Source organism: Schistocerca gregaria, chromosome X (assembly GCF_023897955.1).
Source record: "Schistocerca gregaria isolate iqSchGreg1 chromosome X, iqSchGreg1.2, whole genome shotgun sequence".
Lineage (NCBI taxonomy): Eukaryota > Metazoa > Arthropoda > Insecta > Orthoptera > Acrididae > Schistocerca > Schistocerca gregaria.
This window is the reverse complement of record NC_064931.1, coordinates 215,183,193-215,204,710: the sequence shown is the minus strand read 5'-3', so window position 1 is coordinate 215,204,710 and position 21,518 is coordinate 215,183,193. Positions and strand designations below refer to the sequence as shown.

Genomic DNA, 21,518 nt, shown 5'->3' with positions numbered 1-21,518 from the left:
GCAGATTTAAGTGAGTTTGAATGTGGTGTTGTAGCTAGGGCACAAGCAATGGGACACAGCATCTCCGAGGTAGCGATGAAGTAAGGATTTTCCCATACAACCATTTCACGAGTGCACCATGAATATCAGGAATCTGGTAAAACATCAAACAAAAACATGGCTGTGGCAAGAAAAAGATCCTGCAAGACTGGGACCAACAACAAGCAAAGAGAATGGTTCAACATGACAGAAGTGCAATCCTACTGCAAATTGCTGCGGATTTCAGTGCTGGGCCATCAACAAGGGTCAGCGTGCAAACCATTCAACTAAACATCATCGATATGGGCTTTCAAAGCCAAAGGCCCACTTGTGTACCCTTGATGACTGCACGACACAAAGATTTACACCTTGTCTGGGCTTGTCAACACCAAAATTGGACTGTTGATGGCTGAAAATGTGTTGCCTGATTGGACGAGTCTCCTTTAAAATTGTATCAAGCAAATGGACATGTACAGGTATGGAGATAACCTTGTGAATCCGTGGACCCTGCATATCAGCAGGACTGTTCAAGTTGGTGGGCAAATGCAGTTGGAGTGATATGGGACCCACAGTATGTCTAGATACGACTCTGACAGGTGACATGTACATGAGCAACCTGTCTGATCACCTGCATCCTTTCATGTCCACTGTGCAGTCCAAGGGACCTGGGTAATTCCAGCAGGATAATGCAACATCCCACATGTCCAGAATTGCTACACAGGCATGAACATTATTGTGCATATCTGGGACACCTTGCAACGTGCTGTTCAGAAGTGACTTCCACCCCCTTGTATTCTGATCGATTTATGGATAGCCCTGCGGGACATGATGTCAATTCCCTTCAGCACTACCTGAGACATTAGTCGAGTCCATGCTACATCGTCTTGCAACACTTCCGTGAGCTAATGGGGGCCCTACATGATATAAGGCAGGTGTACCACTTTCTTTGGCTCTTCAGTGTATATTATGTGTTTTTTTTACATTTACACTCATTTTATATCCTTTTCATACCTAAATGTGTTGTCTGTATATAGTAGACGCACACAGTACAGGTTTCTTCCAATTGGTAAATCACTTTTAAACGTTTCTCTGCAAATAACCTATTCAGTAGCACACTGCATGTGTTCTTGCTCACAAGCTTTAGGGCTGACCAAGGGACCATGAGAAGTGTAGAGTGTAAGATCACAGTGGGATAGAGGAGGGGGGGGGGGGGGAGGGAGTTGGGTGGGGATGTAAGTAGTGGGGCACTCTGTGTGTGTGTGTGTGTGTGTGTGTGTGTGTGTGTGTGTGTGTGTGTGTGGTGGTGTGTGTGTGTGGTGTGTGTGTGTGTGTGTGTGTGTGTGTGTGTGTCAACTTTTTTTAATGGTAAACTGTGAATTAGTTCTTTGACTATTGTGCAGGATGCTACAATACAGATTATGTACAGAGAAATGTTTAAATGTAATTTATCAATTGGAAGAAACTGTATAGTTGTAAATAGAACAGTTAGATTTAAATGAGCTGCCAAGAATAACTGCAGATCTCCTATCAAAATATGTATAATTAAATAATTTTCTTCATATTCCAGATCACTAAAGATGGCAAGCAAGAAGAGGTGAAACATGTTTAGTACACACAAATAAAGCAATGGCAAAGCAATCATAGCATAGTGTTTCGTTAGTTTTGTTTTGGAGAACCATATTAAGACTGCAACAACATAAATGTGTAGGCAATAGTGGATGCTCTAATGCAACTCCTAGATTACAATTATTACTCTCACTAAGGACAAAAGGTTCTGACCACAACAGCTATTAAACCAAGACCCCTCACACAAGAAAATAAAACAGTAATCCTATAAACTTTAGCTGCAACATTAATTTTCATGGTTCATAACATGTTACATGATTGTGGATGTGATGAAATCCACAACAAATTTATCAAATTTCACCACCAAAATTGAAAATATCTATAACATACTAAGTAATTTATACAATAAATATATATAGTGATAGTTCTCGAGACGTGTTTCAATACTTTGCTGTCAAGCCTCATCACAAGGGTTAGAGAACTTAAAAGTACAAGACTGATGATAAATTTCACTCTTACATTTTTTCGTCATGTGCAAAAGGATTTACAAAACCTTGGTAGATAAAAATTCTTAGTGACATGAAGTTGGACTCCGGATTAACTGCCAAATGAACAGGCTGTATTTGAGTTAACAGATAATATATTTTATTTAGAAATTATGTTTAGGAATATTTTGTGACTTAGTTAACACTTCTGACTGTGTGAACTGCAATATTCTCATGAGAAAGTTGGAATAGTGTGGAGTAAAAACAGAAGGTTAACAGTTCTCATCTTATGTATATGACACAACTCAGTAGATTACTTTCATGTCTCTCTCTTGGTGATAGGCATTTTGAATATGAGGCAATCAAGAAGTTTTACTCACAAGATTCACGTGTTATGCTTTTTGCATATAATACAAGGATTAAGAAAAGTTTAATCTCTAACTGAAAGGGTTGATGCTGAAACTGTTACCATATGGTTGTCATTACATCTTGACCAAATATAACAAATACAGTTTAATACTTTCACAGAATTCTAAAACCTATAGTGTGTGTGGCTGTGGATGTAATGCACTCAGTGGAAAGGTTGTTAACAATGGTCCTAAAAACAGTCAGACAAAAATGTGGTTAAAATGAGTAAAATTTCTACTAGTTTTCACACAAATTTACATCACTCAAACTGTAAAAATTGTAATTATTCTAAATCTAAAGAAGAAGAGTGTTAAGATTAAAATAAAAGCTCAGGGAAGTGTGGCTAGTTGATCAAATACAAAAGTGAATGGCATAAAACAGCCACTCTCATAAACTACATTAAAGACGTCTCTCGAGTATTTAAGGGAACTAGACAGACTTGTCAGAGAATTAAAAAAAAAAAAAAAAATTGCTATGTTTGTGTCATTCTAAAATACAGGGAACATTTGCAGGTGAATCAGTCTCTTTCCTCTTGTCTGAAAACAAAATAGAATCATATAAAATATGATATACTCCACACTGGAGTCTCATCTTGCAGGAGAATGAAGATATATGTCACTGGACTGTGCACTATATTTAAAGGGCACACAGCACTCTACCCTATGTGAGTGGTTGGAAGAAAAGATGATGCACCTCAGTAGCTCCCTATGCTGGCAAAAGTTTATTGCCTTTCAGTAAGACCTACTATCTTATTACTTATTGAGTTACAACTGCAAAGAAGACATTGTGAATGTATAAATTACTTCCCCATTTATATCACTGTCTTATAAAAATACTGAAACACACTTCTGATGACTTTCTGGAACAAGGTACTCCAGTTATTCTCATACCTGCTGTCAATGGAAGTAACCTTTTTGGTATCTGAAATGCTCTGGAAGCAATGACTTATTGGAACAGTGCACGGTTAGTGTTGATTTCTATACACTATCAGCTACAGAAGCTTGGACTCCAGGGACAAAGAGAAGTTTAGAGTTTGAAACTGAAAAAACAACAGCTTCACACTATTGCCTTCACGTCACCACATCAAAATCGCTATTTGCCAATGCAAAACAACTAGCAGATACAAATGCGTAGATATACTGAGGTGACAAAAATCATGAGATATCTCCTAATATTGCGTCAGACCACCTTTTGCTCTGTGTAGTGCAGCAACTAGATGTGGCATGTGCTCAACAAATTGTTGGATGTGCCCTACATAAATATTGAGCCATGCTGCATCTTTAGACACCCAAAATTGCAAAAGTGTTGCCAGTGTAGGATTTTGTGCACGAACTGATATCTCAGAATGAGATTTTCACTCTGCGATGGAGTGTGCGCTGATATGAAACTTTCTGGATGATTAAAACTGTGTGTCCAACCGAGAATCGAACTCGGGACCTTTGCCTTTCATGGGCAAGTCAAGGTTGCACTCTTGACAATGTGGATCTTGGAATATCGAATTCCCTAATGATTTCCAAAATGGAATGTCCTATGCATCTAGCTCCAATTATAAATTCTGCGTTGCCATCATGTGGCCTTAACCGTGCTGGAAACCTTTTCACATGAATCACCTGAGTACAAATGAAAGTCCCGCCGATGCACTGCCCCTTTATACCTTGTGTATGCGATACTGCCGTCATCTGTATATGTACTCATCACTATCCCATGACTTTTGTCACCTCAGGTTAATGTAGTCTGTAATAGCTATGAATACTGCTGCAAGCTGTGGTTCATGCAATATGGCGTTATGGTTACCATCGCTGGCTGGTGTGCCGCGATTTGCCAGTTCAAACCAGATTACCATCAAGTGATTTATCATTTCTGGAAAGTTATTGAAATGTTCTATGTTTGTAATGTTTATATATTCTGGGATATTTGAATTTTACATAAATAGCACTACTCTCTGTCCCAGAGGTCAGTTTTGTTCCACCTGTATGTTGGTGTCCGTAATAAACGTTCTTTTAGTGCTAAGTATCATATGTCATTGATGATCCTGCTTTCGAATTTGGACTTTAGTGTGGTTATGATGTGACACTGTTTGGCAGAGATGCAGGGTAGTTCAAAACCATTTATATCACCACGGCTTCAATTAGGCATCATAAATGTCATTGCCTACATGGACAAGATCAGGAATACAAGCAGATCATCATTCAGAAGGTTTGCACATCAGCATTTTTTAGAGACACTGGTTAAGACCTAATGAAATGAAATGGGTAAAAGGATTCGACCAAATCACCAAATACAACAGGTGGGATGACATGATATGTTTGGCAAATGTGTACTTTTACTCCGATGTGCAGCCCAACAGTGGCTTAAGAACAGCTAAGAGAAGCTCAATACCTGAAAAGTATTCAAGGCCAAACTGAGGAAGACATTTAGTGATAATCGGCAGCAAGTTCACATATTGGAAGAACAACTGAAGAACAGGACCCAGTGTCATGCCGAAACGACACAGTCTTACATACAGAATGTTTTTGACGTATGCCATACTGTGAATCAAATATAATAGAAGCTGACAAAATCTCACACCTGATGAAAGAATTCACAGAAGCCATATACCGAGATTTTTTGGTAAAGGGTGCGGCAGCAACTGAGGAATTCATCAGATGGTGCCAGCGCATGCAGGAAATGTAAGAAGAAAGAGTCAAACAAAAAAAGTATGACCAACTCACAAAATGTGGTCCCTATGGCAGTTGTGGAAGACCACCACCATCTTGCCTCACCCACACTTCATGTAGTGAAAGAATGAATACAGCATTTTAGGGCAAATGGAACTATCAGACTGAGAAAGCAAGAGATAGCAGCCATGAATGTTGACTCGATACATCAGTAGCTAAATAAAGAATGCCAACGAAGACGTGTACTGATCTTTGGGACTAAATTTCTAACAGCAGTTAAATGCACCAAGGGATAATGGACTTGGCCAACTTGGACTCATACTGCAGGCATCAAACGGTAACTCAGCACTGGACAACAGCACTTATAACCAAGTCCTATGCTACCCCACAGAAGAACCATTTGAAGGATACAGGACAAGAAACTGGTTTGATTCTACAGTGGACATGTTGTGCACTATTGCAGGCAAAGAAGACGAGTTTCCGATTACTACTACACTGCAGGACATCAACCATCACAACAGTCCTATTCACATCACTCAATTACTACACTCAACAATTACAGTCAGCCAGTGGGACAAAGCCAGCACCATCCCCTGGGCAAGGTTGCTCCATAATACACCATAGCCATTCCCTGTCACTGTACAGAGGTACCAGCCACTCACCTAGCTGCCAAATTCAGGGCTACTAAGCAAGGCGATCATATATGGAGATGAGGCTGCCACAGATGAAAATCATCCATGGATAAAAAGTCACGAAGATATCAAGAAATCTCACTGATGTCATCATTGGTGGCCAACTTATAAAGGTGCTAGTTGACTAGGGAGCTTCATTTTTCTGTAATGTCAAATGCTTCTTGACATGAACTACAAGAGAGCATGTTCTGTGATATGAAAGTAATTATGCTGAAAGTTACAAATACATGCAGCTGAAAGGGGTATGTATTGCAAGAATAACTATCAATGACAGAACACAGCCAGTCCAAATTGTCCTTTAAAGAAAATCAGTTTAGGATCTTCAACAGTCTGTATAATTTTGATCCTACAGAACTGGGACACCCAGTATATGCCCACACTTGGGCACAAATTTAAACAAGTGACGTCTTGAGGGAGGAAGCGAAAGAGTTAGTAAGTGGCATAATGATGGGAGAATTCAAATTTCCACTAAAACTGTAGAACCATTTGACTTGGAATAAGTGAAAGAGACATGACACTTATAGATTTTTGTAGGAAAAAACGTCTGGTAGCGATGAATACTTTGTTTGGACTGAGAAAACTAAAATTGCACACATGGAAAAGTTCTGGAGACTGCAGCTGCTATAAGATTGATTACATACAGACCTAAAAGAGATTCAAGAATAGCATGTGTAATTTGAAAGGAAGCAGATACAGTAGAAGTACAGGTAAGGTTGAATTCCTCTAAAAAGCACACAAAAAAACCTTTTGGGGAAAGAATTAAGAATGTCCTCTTGAATATGCTCAACAAAGGGGTGGATAAGATTAAAGTATACTAAGGTGACCACAGATTACACTAGAAACACTTGAGAAGAAAGAGAAAAGGGGACATTAATGAATAGATGAGATTAAATAATGTATTGAAAGGGAAACGGGCAAAGAAAGGTTTGTGAAGACATAATAGAATTTCAAAGACAAGAACATTATGACATGATGCACCAGGACGTCCAGGAATTTGGTAGGGGATCTGGAAGATGAATAATCAGTTTTTGCACTGAAACTGAACAAGGTTACTTATTCACTTACAGGCAGAAATACAAATAAATAAATAAATAAATAAATAAAAATGTGTGAGAATTACATTCAGTATTTGCACAATAAAAAGAATCAGAATCATGAAAATTTATTGGATGTTGAAGAGGGAACTGATGACAACAAAGGATAGAAAAATTTAAAATCGAAGTGATACATACTGAGGTGACAGAAGTTAAGGGGTAGTGATATGCACATATACAAATGGTGGCATACACAAGTATAGAAGGGCAGTGCATTGGCACAGCTGTCATTTGTACTTAGGTGATTCATATGAAAACGATTCCGACGTGATTATGGCCACATGATGGGAATTGATGATTTTTAGTTGGTGAGATGCTCAACAGCGTGTTTATCAGTGCCAGTACAAATTCCCAATCTTTTCACTGTCCAGTCTCACAATTTTCCTGAATGATGATCAGATAATAAGGACAACACAAACACCCATCCTCGGGTGGAGAAACTGCCCGGCCCAGCCGGGAATCAAACCCATATGATGAGAATTAACAGACTTTGAATGCAGAATGATAGTTGGAGCTACACACATAGGGCAGTCCATTTTGCAAATTCCATCATACGTACAATCGACCATCACTTGCACGCAGGCAGAATCTGCTTTCATCGCTGAAGGCCATGACATACCATTCCATCTTCCAAGTGATCCTCTAATGGCACCTGTCGAGTTATTCATATCGCTGCAGTAGTGTGAGTGGAAGGCGGGCTAGAGGTGTGTGCGCACGTAGTCCTACTATGAATAACAAGTTCGCAACAGTTTGTGTTGACATGTCTTGGCTCATAAGCCCCCTTATCTGTGCTGTGGTTGCTGTATGATATGACACTGCTGCCCTTACAATACGAAGATCCTGGTGGATGTCTGTGCTGCGTGGATGTCCATAACCTCATCTATGGGTGTAAGAATGTTCACATGATCACTGATACCAGCGTCATTGGACAACTGACACAGCATGTCCAACTTGTGTCACAATTTTCTGAAAGGACAATCCTGTCACTCAGAAGGCCACAATTTGAGACCTTTCGAACTTGTTCAATTAGCTACTGGAAGCATGAGTGTGTCTCGTGACAGGGTTGCCAGTTTGCTTCACATATTTGCACCAAACTGGGCCTTCTGGCTGTGAGCATCCCCTACTACAAGTTAGACACAGGTGCCATTTTGGTAGGTATGCTACCCCACTATCTGTTGGCAGATAACGTTGAAACCATTATCAGTACAGCTACTATACCCCACGTGGCATATGCCACCATCAGACCAAAAGTGATGTTATCTTTCCGGGCATACAATTTTTTTTTCCTCTGGCAGTGTAATTAACAACTTCTTAAAAATATGAGAGCTACTACATAACTGTTCTTTTTTTCCATACCTCTACATCAGCTTGCTAGATGCTGCTTTCCTCGCCCTCTTTAACCTGTGAAGATATGTTAAAACAGCAAATGGTGTGTGGTTCCATTACAGGTCTACCTACAGTTTTATCTGCTATACACACGGATCAACCTGCATCTAATAGGCGCTGCTCATGCATGGTTGTTTACATCTGTGGGTGGTAGGGACTGTGCCTGTGATACAATATTCACAGTCAATATCTATCTTCAGGAGTTCTGGGAACTGGCGTGATGCAAAACTTTTTTGATGTGTGTACATTCTGCAGTGTCTTGCTGCCTGAAAAACCACTGAATACAGACCACATTTCCTGTAGGAGAAGACATATGTCACCTAAGAGCTGATGGAAACACCTCAGGGAAGATTTTTTAGACCTGTAGGTGAGATCTAAGGTATATGTCACCTAGAAGCTGTCGGTAACACCTTAGGGTAGTTTTTTAGACCCGTAAATGAAATCTAACACACTGTGGTGACAGAAGAGAATATTTGATGAACTGTGAGGGAATAAGAAGTTTGTAATGCCACTAACAATTTGCACTGGTGACAAGGTAGCATTTTACTTCTGACCAATGACACAAAGCTGATTAAAACTGGTGTTGCAGAATATGTAAGAGAGAAGAGGGGAGGCTGGACAATTATAGCGGGCTGCTCACAGAAAATGTGGAATCTTCTGTCTACTGCCAATGTGCCAGGTCTCTACTGGATATTCGGAAATTCCTCCTACAAACTTCTAGGACTTATACAGGGGATTGAGTAACATAATATATGTTCAGAAACGTCATCCAACGATGCTACAGAGAGTCAAAGTTATAGGTGCCGGCACCTGTAAATGTACGCATATACAGGATTATTCAGTGATGACCCGTGAACTTCCTCAGATGATGAAGAAGGAGAAATATATCAGTTTGAGGTAAGGGTCCCTGTACCGGAAGCCAACAAACCAAAAGTTATATGCGAAAACCATTCTGATACCTTTGGCAGTAGAATACATATATGGTACTGCTGTTGCAAAGGTTGTGGGGTAGGCAACTTTCAGGGGAGGTAGTATGGACCAAAACAAGGAAAAAAAAGTCTGATAAACATAGAATCTAAAACACATACTGAGGAGCTATTAGCACCTGTTCATATTCGCGTTCACAGCTCTTAAGGTATGAATTTTAGAGCCCATGTTTACTAGACTTTTCCCTTGTTTGGTCAATATTACCACCATTGGAAGCTGCCTACTCTACAATATTTGCAACAACAGTACCAGGACATGTATTCCATTGTCAGAGGTATCACAATGGTTTTCACTTATAACTTTTGACTCTTTCGTTTCATTTACAGGCACCAGCACCTATAACTTTGACACTCTGTAGCACTGTTGGATGATGTTTCTAGACATGGATTCCTATTCAAAATATTATGTATTCATTCACCTATACAAATCCTACAAGTTTGTTACGGGAATTTCTGAACAGCCTGTATAGCATCATTTGCTGACAGATGTGCTGCCACAATTGGTGATTACACACCTCACTGAAACACTGAGAGGTTGTTGGGCAACTGCTTAATATTTTATAATTTTAGTCCGGGAGATGAGCCTGCCATGGTGGACAATGAAGGCTACCTACCAGCACAATAGTCTCCCTTTTTCAACTACATTCAGGGGCTCACATGGAATACTTAAATTCAATTAACCTTCTATCCAGGTCCTCTGGCAAACAATTAACTGTCATTAAGTAATTAAGGTCACCCCCAGTTGCCAATTATACAATTTATTTAAGCAAATTGCATAGTAATCATGTAAAGTCACTCTTACATGTACTGCTCAATTGTTTAATTTTCTTGTTTAGCTGAAAATGAAAATTAATGATGCATTTGTCTATTTTAATATGTATAGTTCCCCATTAGCCTTTTTCTTTCATGAAATCTGTAATCATGTCTACAAATTTCATGACTGTCAGTTTTCCATTAAAAAAGCAGAAAGGGCTAAAACATAATTATTTTCTGATAATGGGGATGCTTGAGTAAACACTATAGTCCAATTTCTAAATATTTAGAAAATGAGATAGAAGAGATTGTGGAATAAGATCAGTTTGGACCTAGAAAAAGGAAGAGGGGCAAGGTACAATGGATTGCTGAGAGACATTTCATTAAGTGTTTACAGTTAAATGTAGAGTTTTGTTTGTGTTTCATTAACTGTCATATACACTCCTGGAAACTGAAATAAGAACACCGTGAATTCATTGTCCCAGGAAGGGGAAACTTTATTGACACATTCCTGGGGTCAGGTACATCACATGATCACACTGACAGAACCACAGGCACATAGACACAGGCAACAGAGCATGCACAATGTCGGCACTAGTACAGTGTATATCCACCTTTCGCAGCAATGCAGGCTGCTATTCTCCCATGGAGATGATCGTAGAGATGCTGGATGTAGTCCTGTGGAACGGCTTGCCATGCCATTTCCACCTGGCGCCTCGGTTGGACCAGCGTTCCTGCTGGATTTGCAGACCGCGTGAGACGACGCTTCATCCAGTCCCAAACATGCTCAATGGGGGACAGATCCAGAGATCTTGCAGGCCAGGGTAGTTGACTTACACCTTCTAGAGCACGTTGGGTGGCACGGGATACATGCGGACATGCATCGTCCTGTTGGAACAGCAAGTTCCCTTGCCTGTCTAGGAATGGTAGAACGATGGGTTTGATGACAGTTTGGATGTACCGTGCACTATTCAGTGTCCCCTCGACGATCACCAGAGGTGTACGGCCAGTGTAGTAGGTCGCTCCCCACACCATGATGCCGGGTGTTGGCCCTGTGTGCCTCGGTCGTATGCAGTCCTGATTGTGGTGCTCACCTGCACGGCGCCAAACACGCATACGACCATCATTGGCACCAAGGCAGAAGCGACTCTCATCGCTGAAGACGACACGTCTCCATTCGTCCCTCCATTCACGCCAGTCGCGACACCACTGGAGGCGGGCTGCACGATGTTGGGGCGTGAGCGAAAGACGGCCTAACAGTGTGCGGGACCGTAGCCCAGCTTCATGGAGACGGTTGCGAATGGTCCTCGCCGATACCCCAGGAGCAACAGTGTCCCTAATTTGCTGGGAAGTGGCGGTGCGGTCCCCTACGGCACTGCGTAGGATCCTACGGTCTTGGCGTGCATCCGTGCTTCGCTGCGGTCCGGTCCCAGGTCGACGGCGGGCACGTGCACCTTCCGCCGACCACTGGCGACAACATCGATGTACTGTGGAGACCTCACGCCCCATGTGTTGAGCAATTTGGCGGTACGTCCACCCGGCCTCCCGCATGCCCACTATACGCCCTCGCTCAAAGTCCGTCAACTGCACATACGGTTCACGTCCACGCTGTCGCGGCATGCTACCAGTGTTAAAGACTGCGATGGAGCTCCGTATGCCACGGCAAACTGGCTGACACTGACGGCGGCGGTGCACAAATGCTGCGCAGCTAGCGCCATTCGACGGCCAACACCGCGGTTCTTGGTGTGTCCGCTGTGCCGTGCGTGTGATCATTGCTTGTACAGCCCTCTCGCAGTGTCCGGAGCAAGTATGGTGGGTCTGACACACCGGTGTCAATGTGTTCTTTTTTCCATTTCCAGGGATGTAGCTTTTGATGAGGTCTACTGGAACCAGCTCAAAGGAATACTACAGTTAGTTGGAGTAGATTGGAAAGATCAAAGATTAATTTGCATCTTAAAATATGCATCAAAAAAGTAAAACTATGAAGCATGAAGCTACTAACAGTAGCAATATTTGGAGGGAAGTTAGACAAGCTTATTGCATGTCTCCTAATTTTTCAACAATGATATTAATTGGTCAAAAAGGAACTAGTAGAATTTGAAGATTTTAAGGTGGAAGAATTATTACTAAGATGAAAATTAGCAGATGAGACTGTGGTTTTAACCAAAATGGTAACAAAAAACTTTACAAGATAACATAGAATAGTAGACACTTAGAAAGAATTTGGCATAGAAATTAATACAGATAAGACAGAGGACATGAGAATCTCTTGCAGCAAAGATATAAAATAGGTAAAAACTTAACAGTTCAAATACCTGAGAAATCCAGTAACAAGAGATGTTTATTGCACTGGGAAAAGCATTCATTCACCAGTAAGACTGATATTGGGCTGGGAACAAAGTTGCACATCTGACAAAATAAATATTGAAATGAGGTGAAGAAATGAAATCAGTTTTGGAAAATGTCCTCCATATAGAATCTAATTGGATGGGCTATATTTTGGGGTACAACTGACTGCTACTTGAAACAACAATTGGCAATATAGAAGGGATCTGTGCAATGGGAATAAACAAAAAAGCCCAATAGGTTGATGGCTTAATGACCAACAGAAAATATTGTCAGGATACAGAAGAAGTTCAATGTGGAGAAAAATGAAAAAGAAGAACCCAAATCAGAACCTCGGGAAAACAGGGTGAACTCTCCAGGCTGTCCTTCAGCCTGCCTGCTAGCAGAACACATTGTCCTACTACATCTATACCTATACTCCGCAAGCTACCTCATGGTGTATGGTGGACAGTACTTCATGTACCCATGTCATTTCCCCCTTTTGCTGTTTCAGTTGTGAATGTTTCACAGGAAGAACGACTGCTGGTAAGACTCTGTGTGGGTTTGAATTTTGTGATTTTATCTCCACGGTCTTTTCGCAAGTTATACTTAGGATGAAGGAATATATTGGTTGATATTCCAAGCTCTTGGAACTTTGTTGTTGTTCACAATGACAACTCCTTTACTTACAGCAACATCAGCTCATCTCAAGTGCACACAAAACTTGAATGTGACAAACTGAGACTCCTGGTGTGTCAATCATTAAGTATTTTATCACATGCTACTCAAGTCAAGATGTCTGCTTCTACAATTAACCAAACTTGTTGCTATAGGGTAATGATATGCTAAGTCACTCAGAAGACTAGTTTTAAGAGAAACTTACCAATACATAATTATATTTTGACATTTTTCATTTTCTAGTTAAGTCATTGGTCTTGCAGTCTAAATTTATGTTTATGAACTTTCCAACTTTCCTGTTTGATTCTTCTTTGCAGAAGAAACATTACTACAGACATTATACATAAAAAAGCAACACAATAAATATTTTAAACTGAAACAAAATGGTCCTGCTCAGGCACTCAACTATTTTCTCATTTGTATAAACCTTGTCACTGAAAATGTTTCCTTCTGCTATTTTATCATTAACGCTACAATTTGTAGCTGCAAACATGACTTAAACTGGTGTAGAAACTTACCCCAAATCTGTGTCTAGCTTGAGCTGCTGCAACTGCAAATGCCTTTGCAAGTGTTCGCCCAAGTATTTGCTTCTCAGTAACAGGAGTCTCATAGAGATTAAATACTTTTGTTTCATCAAAATAAGTAATTGCTGTATTGACATACTGCGAAGGTCTATTTTTGTTGAAAACTGTAATAAAACAATTTGCTATTAAGCACAAATAATTGTGGTAAACTGCGTTATTTACACACTGGTTTTTACTGAAAAACACACCAGTGCTCTTTTACTGTGGGAAACAGTGTAAAATGTCTATTTATTAAGAGTCTATTATCCATGACTAAGATCACATTTTGAAATTAATATACTACTAACTTGTGCTTCTGTTTTGACTCTCACAGTACAGTTGGTCAGTAATATTTTACAATTTTGGAGGTAAAAAAACCATCTTAATAACATTAAATTCACAGAAATATTCACAGATATTTTTAGTAAAATTACAAATGTCACATAAATGGAATACTCTAGAATGAAAAGAACAAACAAAAATAAGAAATACAAACAGTAACAGTGAGCTGATTAATGCCTGGAGTGTACAAAAGCAAATACTAAACTACATTCTCTGTTCACTTCAAATGCATAACACAAATATCACCCAACACTCTTTGAGAATAAGTTAACCACTATATCAAATGTGCATCCTTGCCTAGTGATAACTGATTAACAGCAGGGACAAGAAGGCAAGTGCCAAATAAAACACACTGCGTATAGCAAAAATGTCATAGTCCACAGGACCTTCACATCAAAGATGTAATAAGACACTCCACCTGAAGATGACAGAGTAAAATCAAAGAACACATCACAGAGGTGAAACAAATAATATAAATGACTATATACACACCATTTTATTTGCCACTTACAGTATTTTGTATCTATCAATGGATAGGCCTGATAATATATTTGACTATATAGAGGGCATTTTATTTGTCACGATATTTTGCTTCTATCAATGGATAGGCCTGAAAGTCAATATGGATGTTATTGAATTAGATTATATTTCCTTCACATTCTAATTTATCCTCACTAACAATTCTGACAATGAGCAATTGAATTACAGAGCTTGCCTGCACAGACAGAATTTCATTCTACTCTGGTACCAACAGAAATTCACTCTTCTATCAACTTCACAAGAGGATCACCGGTGGATGGGCTTCACTTCTAGATCTCTAACTTTTCCAAAATTTTATCATTAGTCACCACAGTTTATTAAATTTTAAGAAGAACAAGGTGATGAGCAGATGATGCTAATAAATCTTCAGACCACACCACCTTTCAGCAATGAATCCCACAAGACAACATGGTCACCTAACCGATAGCCTACTGTCTACATATAAGAACACAGTGTGTGGGTTACAATACCTTTTAATTCTGGACTTCATAGCAACAGTGCTCTATGGGAGTTCCAGAGAAGAAAACTGTTCTTGAAAACATTTTGTCAAAAATGAGAAAGTTATTCTCGTTTTGAGCTTGGTTGTGTAAAAAAAGATACAGGACGTGTCAAGAGAGCCATGGTGATAGGAGACACCTCCTAGGAATTTATGCCTTGGGAGATGGTTGGGAGCAAGATTCAAACATGTACCTCTCTCTCAGTGGCAGCTCACCATATGTGCTCAATAATATTGAGGCTATGTGGGCTTGGGTTGAGCAGGAGGAGGGTGGCATGCTTATAATGTCATTACCATGCATATGTCAAATAACACTGGTGCAGTTTGAAAAGGACAGGATAGTTTTCTCTCTTACTATACACAACACATTTTTAAATGGAAGATCATGATATCATTTACAAAGAGAGAAACATATTTATATTTATATTCTGAAGTTTGACTTCTCTTCTTTCAGTGGATTGCTAGAATATCATCAAAGGAACACAGTGTTAATTTGTATAAGATAAACAAGCAGCTACTTTTGGGATCTGCTTATTTTCTTTTATCACTCAATCACTTGAAACTATGTTAACATGTACATTTTGTCAGGGTAGACTTGAATATGTAGTGTGACAAGGAAGGAAGAAGACTGGTCACATTACTAAGAAACTATTTCACGTTACTAAGCAACTATTAATCATGGTGAATCACTGCAAAATTTTATTTTTTACAATAACTGTATTCTCATGGTCTGATGAGTTTCAACAAAATCAACTGACTGAATTACAATTTTAATGCATTATGCTGAAATGCAAAAATGGTGGAGTTCTACCACAGATGCACAAAAAGTGACAGAGGAATCTTTTGAGCACTAAAAGGAACAAATGCCGATATGGTAAAACCAAACAGGCTCTTTTCTATCTTTTTTATTTGATCAATCATCCACCAAAAAAACTGTTGTATTGTTATGTTGCTCATCTAGTTACACAAATAATCCATTATGCTTTTTGTTCAATTGGAACCCTTCCCATAACACTTTACTTAAAACACTTATGCACGTATACACATTCCGCTCAAAACAGTGTTTGACATTCCTGAGTTTATGCTTTCTTTTCCCACTGAAAGCTCCTTTCTCAACACTCTTTTGACTGCATGAAATCACAATATACAACCACCTGTGTCACAGATGCATGGACATGCCTTCTCAGTGAGGGTCACCCACTACATCACCCTTTTTAATCTTGTAGAGTACATCAGAATTGTGGGTGAAATTTAGCAATCAATAGCCCCATTATTTGGGAACTTCACAGGATCTAAATATCTATGAGTGGTTTCGGCTCGATATGGCACAGACATACATGTAGAAACTTGTGGACTATCTTCCTCATTGAATGAAGTCTATTCCAAAGGCCAGAGGTGGTGTTACACAGTATTAACATTGTTGAGGCTGAGGATGTGACCTCTACAGTGGAGGAGAAAAAGGCTATGCGAAGATCAGGGAGTAACACAATCTCCTTTGCTAGAATATGAGTCGAGAGTGATGGTGGTGACTGGGAGTGAGCAGTGGACCACTAGTAAGTCATCCCTGACTGAATTACACTTTTATTTTTATTAGGTACAGTGGAGAAAAGGCTGTTGACACTAGGATTATGTCATGAGCTGCAGAGCTCAGCAAGTCATCGTCAGCAGGTGTGCATAGGAGTGGCGTGTATAAGCAGCATCATCCCCTTAAGTCAGCAGAATAGCTGTAGCTGGCAGAGACCACACACTGCAGTCGATGTATGACAGCCCTATCCAGGCTGCTGGGCTGCCTCAGAGATACAGGGTAGGAGAGCACTCAACCCATAGGCCCAGCATGATTGACATCATGGGTGATGACTGGCATCCATGGAAGCCCCCAGGAATTGGTGTATATCTACAGAGACTGGGGTCACCCCCCAGCCAGGCTTGAACAAACTGCCACTAGAGTGGTGGTCACCAACATGAAGTGGTCACATGGAGGGAGACCCAATGGTGTGAAAGCACTAATTCATCTGCATACAGTCCACAGCACAAGCGGTTGCCTGCCGCTACTGGAGATGAAGTCCTTGGTAGATGGCTGGATACTTTATCTGGCTCTGCAGTATATTATACCTCGAAGACATCAGATGATGGAGGTGGCAGTGACTGGCAACACGTACAGCAACACGTACATACCACGATATTGTCGTGTACAGAAATGTCGCCAAGCATCTGAGAACATTTGATAATGAAGATGGGAGATTTTTTTCTTTTTTTGTGTGGGCGGGGGGGGGGGGGGGGGGGGGGGGGGGAGTGTTTATGAGAATCTGCTGGGCAGTTGTTCTCAAACAGCAGTAGCCCCAACCCGGAAGAGACAACAGGTTGTAGCAGCTGGATGTCACCATTCAGTGGTCATGACTTCATTTGTTCTGTTCGTTTTGTTTAGTTAGTTCCTGAAAAAGCCTACCATAACTGTAGTATTGCCAAGCTTCACAGGGCTGGCTAGCTTTTTCCACTTTGCCAGCTTCCTGAATAAATGCTCTTGCACTCTCAATACATCTTCTTACTTCACAGGGTGTGTTCATTACGATGACAGCACCTCTCTCCCTATGACATCATTTTGGTGCATTAGCATGAGGCAGTTCGATGCTCCAGAGTAGGGCATGGTGCAACAGCATGATGCTTCCTGGGGATGTCATTAGGTAAGTAATATGATTTAGAAGCTACTGAAGTATTTCATATCACATGTTGCTACATATGATTTTGATAGGCAAAATGATCAACTAGTTATTAATGTGGCCACGCTGCATAATTTATACCTGACAAAAGTATCCAAAACTTTGAGGTCAGTGTCTGTGTTTAACATTTTGAAATGTTCTATGGAATGACTAAACAATGAATCTTAAGAAATGGCATGTTTTAGTATTGGCAGGTTACTCCTGTATAAAATACTATGAGATATGATTTCTGAAAAGTTCCCAGTGAGATATATTTCCAGGCATCTGGCTTTGTCTATGATTCTATGTGTTTATACAATATTTCAACAACTCATCATGTCTACTTTGTATATCCTCAAGTTACAATAATATTTTTAAAGAAACCAGACTAAAATCTCATAGGAAACCAAAAACTATTCTTATTTATATCTGCAAAAATTAATATAACAGCAGCTCCTGAGTGTTACATGTACATACAGGAGTAGGAATGCAGAATTACCATTGTTGTAATATTAGTAGTCAGTAACACTTACATGTCTGGTCCCTTATCTCATAGAAATTATTTGGCTCAAGAGTAATGGTACTCGAGAAAGGGTAGATATCAGGAAGTGAAATTCCCAGTGTATCATCTGCAGCAGACAGTGGTTTCAGTGGTGAAGCACGGATATGAGCTAAATCAATGGTCAAATCAAATTGGATGAGGTCATTCTCCTTGTCAAAGAAAACAGTTGTCTTTCCATCTTCAATCACTGAGGACTGTGTAGCTGATCCTTGAACCAAGGACTCACACAACTGGAAGAGTCGAGATGACAGCAGCTTCCTGCATAAGAAAAGAATTCATGTTTTGTAAATAACTTTACGTCTAACTAATCAGCTGCACACTCACATTTATAATACACAGAAAACTAGCAACAGTTTTACAAACACATTAAACAAGAGTAAGTACCAAATTTATACACTGGTACATCAACAATGCAGAGGGCAGCATTGTTACTAAAGATATTTCAAGTAGAATGTTACATGGGAATAACAACTTTATTCCGAGGTTTTTGTGAATAATCTCACACAAAAATTAAGGATACAAATAATTCAGCAGTATACGATGAGGGGATAAAACTACTTCATGTACTGTTACCAAATTTCCGCACTATCTGATATCATGGTGGAACAGTTTTCCAACCTTTGTAGACAGAACTGTGCCACGCACGTCGTCACACCAGAACACTATTACTGAAAGGCTGCTGGCCATCAGTGTACTCATAAAGAGTAATGTATTAACTACTATGTTACATATAAATATACACTTATCAGCCAAAACCCAATAGGCAGTGTGTCCATCTTTGGCACAGATAACAACGACAATGCATCATGACATGGAGGCAATGAGGACTTGGTAAGTCGCTGGAGGGAGATGACACCACACCTGCACACACAACTTGCCTAATTCCCGTCACTTATGGAGGAGGGGGGGAGCTCTGATGCCAAGTTCAATCACATCCCAAATGTGTTTGATTGGGTTCAGATCTGGTGAGCTGGAGGGCCAGCACATCAACTGGAACTCGCCACTATGTTCCTCGAACCACTTCATCACTCTCCTAGCCTTGTGACAAGGCACACTGTTGTTGTTGTGGTCTTCAGTCTTTAGACTGGTTTGATGCAGCTCTCCATGTTACTCTATCCTGTGCAACCTTCTTCACCTCCAAGTAACTACTGCAACCTACATCCTTCTAAATGTGCTTAGTGTATTCATCCCTTGGTCTCCCTCTACGATTTTTACCATCCACACTGCCCTCCAATATTAAATTGGTGATCCCTTGATGCCTCAGAATGTGTCCTACCAACTGATCCCTTTTTCTAGTCAAGTTGTGCCACAAATTCCTTTTCTCCCCAATTTTATTCAGTACCTCCTCATTAGTTATGTGATCTAGCCATCTAATCTTCAGCATTCTTCTGTAGCACCACATTTCGAAAGCATCTATTCTCTTCTTGTCCAAACTATTTATCATCCATGTTTCACTTCCATATATGGCTACATTCCGTACAAATACTTTCAGAAAAGACTTTCTGATACTTAAATCTATACTTGATGTTAACAGATTTCTCTTATTCAGAAACAATTTTCTTGCCATTGCCAGTCTACATTTTATATCCTCTCTGCTTTGACCATCATCAGTTATTTTGCTCCCCAAGTAGCAAAACTCACCTACTACTTTATGTGTCTCATTTCTTAATTTAATTTCCTCAGCATCACCCAACTTAATTCCAATACATTCCGTAATACTTGCTTTACTTTTTTTGATGTTCATCATATATTATCCTTTCTAGACACCATCCATTCCGTTCAACTGCTCTTCCAGGTCCTTTGCTGTCTCTGCCAGAATTACACTGTCATCGGTAAACCTCAAAGTTTTAATTTCTTCTCCATGGATTTTAATTTCTACTCTAAATTTTTCCTTTTTTTCCTGTACTGCTTGCTCAATATACAGATTGAATAACATTGGGGGTAGGCTACAACCCTGTCTCACTCCCTTCCTAACCACTGCTTCCCTTCCATACTCTTGGACTCTTACAACTGCCATCTGGTATCTGTACAAATTGAAAATAGTCTTTTGCTTCCTGTATTTGATCTCTGACACCTTCAGAACTTTGAAGAAAGCATTCCAGTCAACACTGTCAAAAGCTTTCTCTAAGTCTAAAAATGCTAGAAATGTAAGTTTGCCTTTCCTTAACCTATCTTCTAAGATAAGTCATAGATTCAGTATTGGCTCGCATGTTCCATCATTTCTACGGAATCTAAACTGATCTTCCCGAAGTTCGGCTTCTCCCACTTTTTCCATTCGTCTGTAATGAATTTGTGTTAGTATTTTGCAGCCGTGACTTATTAAACTGATAGTTTGGTAATTTTCACCCTCAACGCCTAGTTTCTTTGGGATTGGAATTATTACATTCTTCTTGAAGTCTGAGGGATTTACATCTTATTCACCATATGGAAGAGTTTAGTCATGGGTGGTTCTCCCAAGGCTATCAGTAGTTCTAATGGAATGTTGTCTACTCCTGGGGTCTTGTTTCGACTTAAGTCTTTCAGTGCTCTATCAAATTTTTCACGCAGTATCGTATCTCCCATTTCCTCTTCATCTAAGCCCTCTTCCATTTCCATAATATTGCCCTAGTACATCGCCCTTGTATAGACCCTCTATGTACTCCTTCCACCTTTCTGCTTTCCCTTCTTTGCTTCGAATTGGGTTTCCATCTGAGCTCTTGATATTTATACTGGTGGTTCTCTTGTGTCCAAAGGTCTCTTTAATTTTCCTGTAGGCAGTATCTATCTTACCCCTAGTGATATATGGCTCTACATTCTTACACTTGTCCTCTAGCCATCCCTGCTTAGCCATTTTGCGCTTCCAGTTGATCTCATTTTGGAGATGTTTGTATTCCTTTTCACCTTCTTCATTGCATCCTTATATTTTCTTCACTCATCAATTACATTTAGTATCTCTTCTGTTACCCAAGGATTTCTACTAGCCTTCATCTTTTTACCTATTTGATACTCTGCTGCCTTCACTATTTCATCTCTAAAAGCTACCCATTCTTCTTCTACTTTATTTCTTTTTCCTGTCCTTTTCAGTCATTCACTAATGCTCTCTCTGAAAGTCTCTTACAACCTCTGGTTCTTTCAGTTTATCCGGGTCCCATCTCCTTAAATTCCCACCTTTTTGCAGTTTTTTCAGTTTTAATCTACAGTTCATAACCAATAAATTGTGCTCAGAGTCCACCTCTGCCCCTGGAAATGTCTTACAATTTAAAACCTGGTTCCTAAATCTCTGTCTTACCAC

General features: G+C 39.9%; 1 protein-coding gene across 1 annotated transcript in view; it reads right to left on the bottom strand.

Moving 5' to 3' along the window:
* Positions 1–21,518, bottom strand: part of LOC126298472 (39S ribosomal protein L37, mitochondrial) — a 75,969-nt gene that overhangs the window by 7,133 nt on the left and 47,318 nt on the right. Inside the window, exons 4-5 of the mRNA XM_049989806.1 lie at positions 18,219–18,505; positions 13,567–13,736 (exon numbers count right to left, since the gene is read on the bottom strand). Of these exons, the coding sequence (XP_049845763.1) occupies positions 13,567–13,736; positions 18,219–18,505 (457 nt within the window). The remainder of the gene's footprint in view (positions 1–13,566; positions 13,737–18,218; positions 18,506–21,518) is intronic.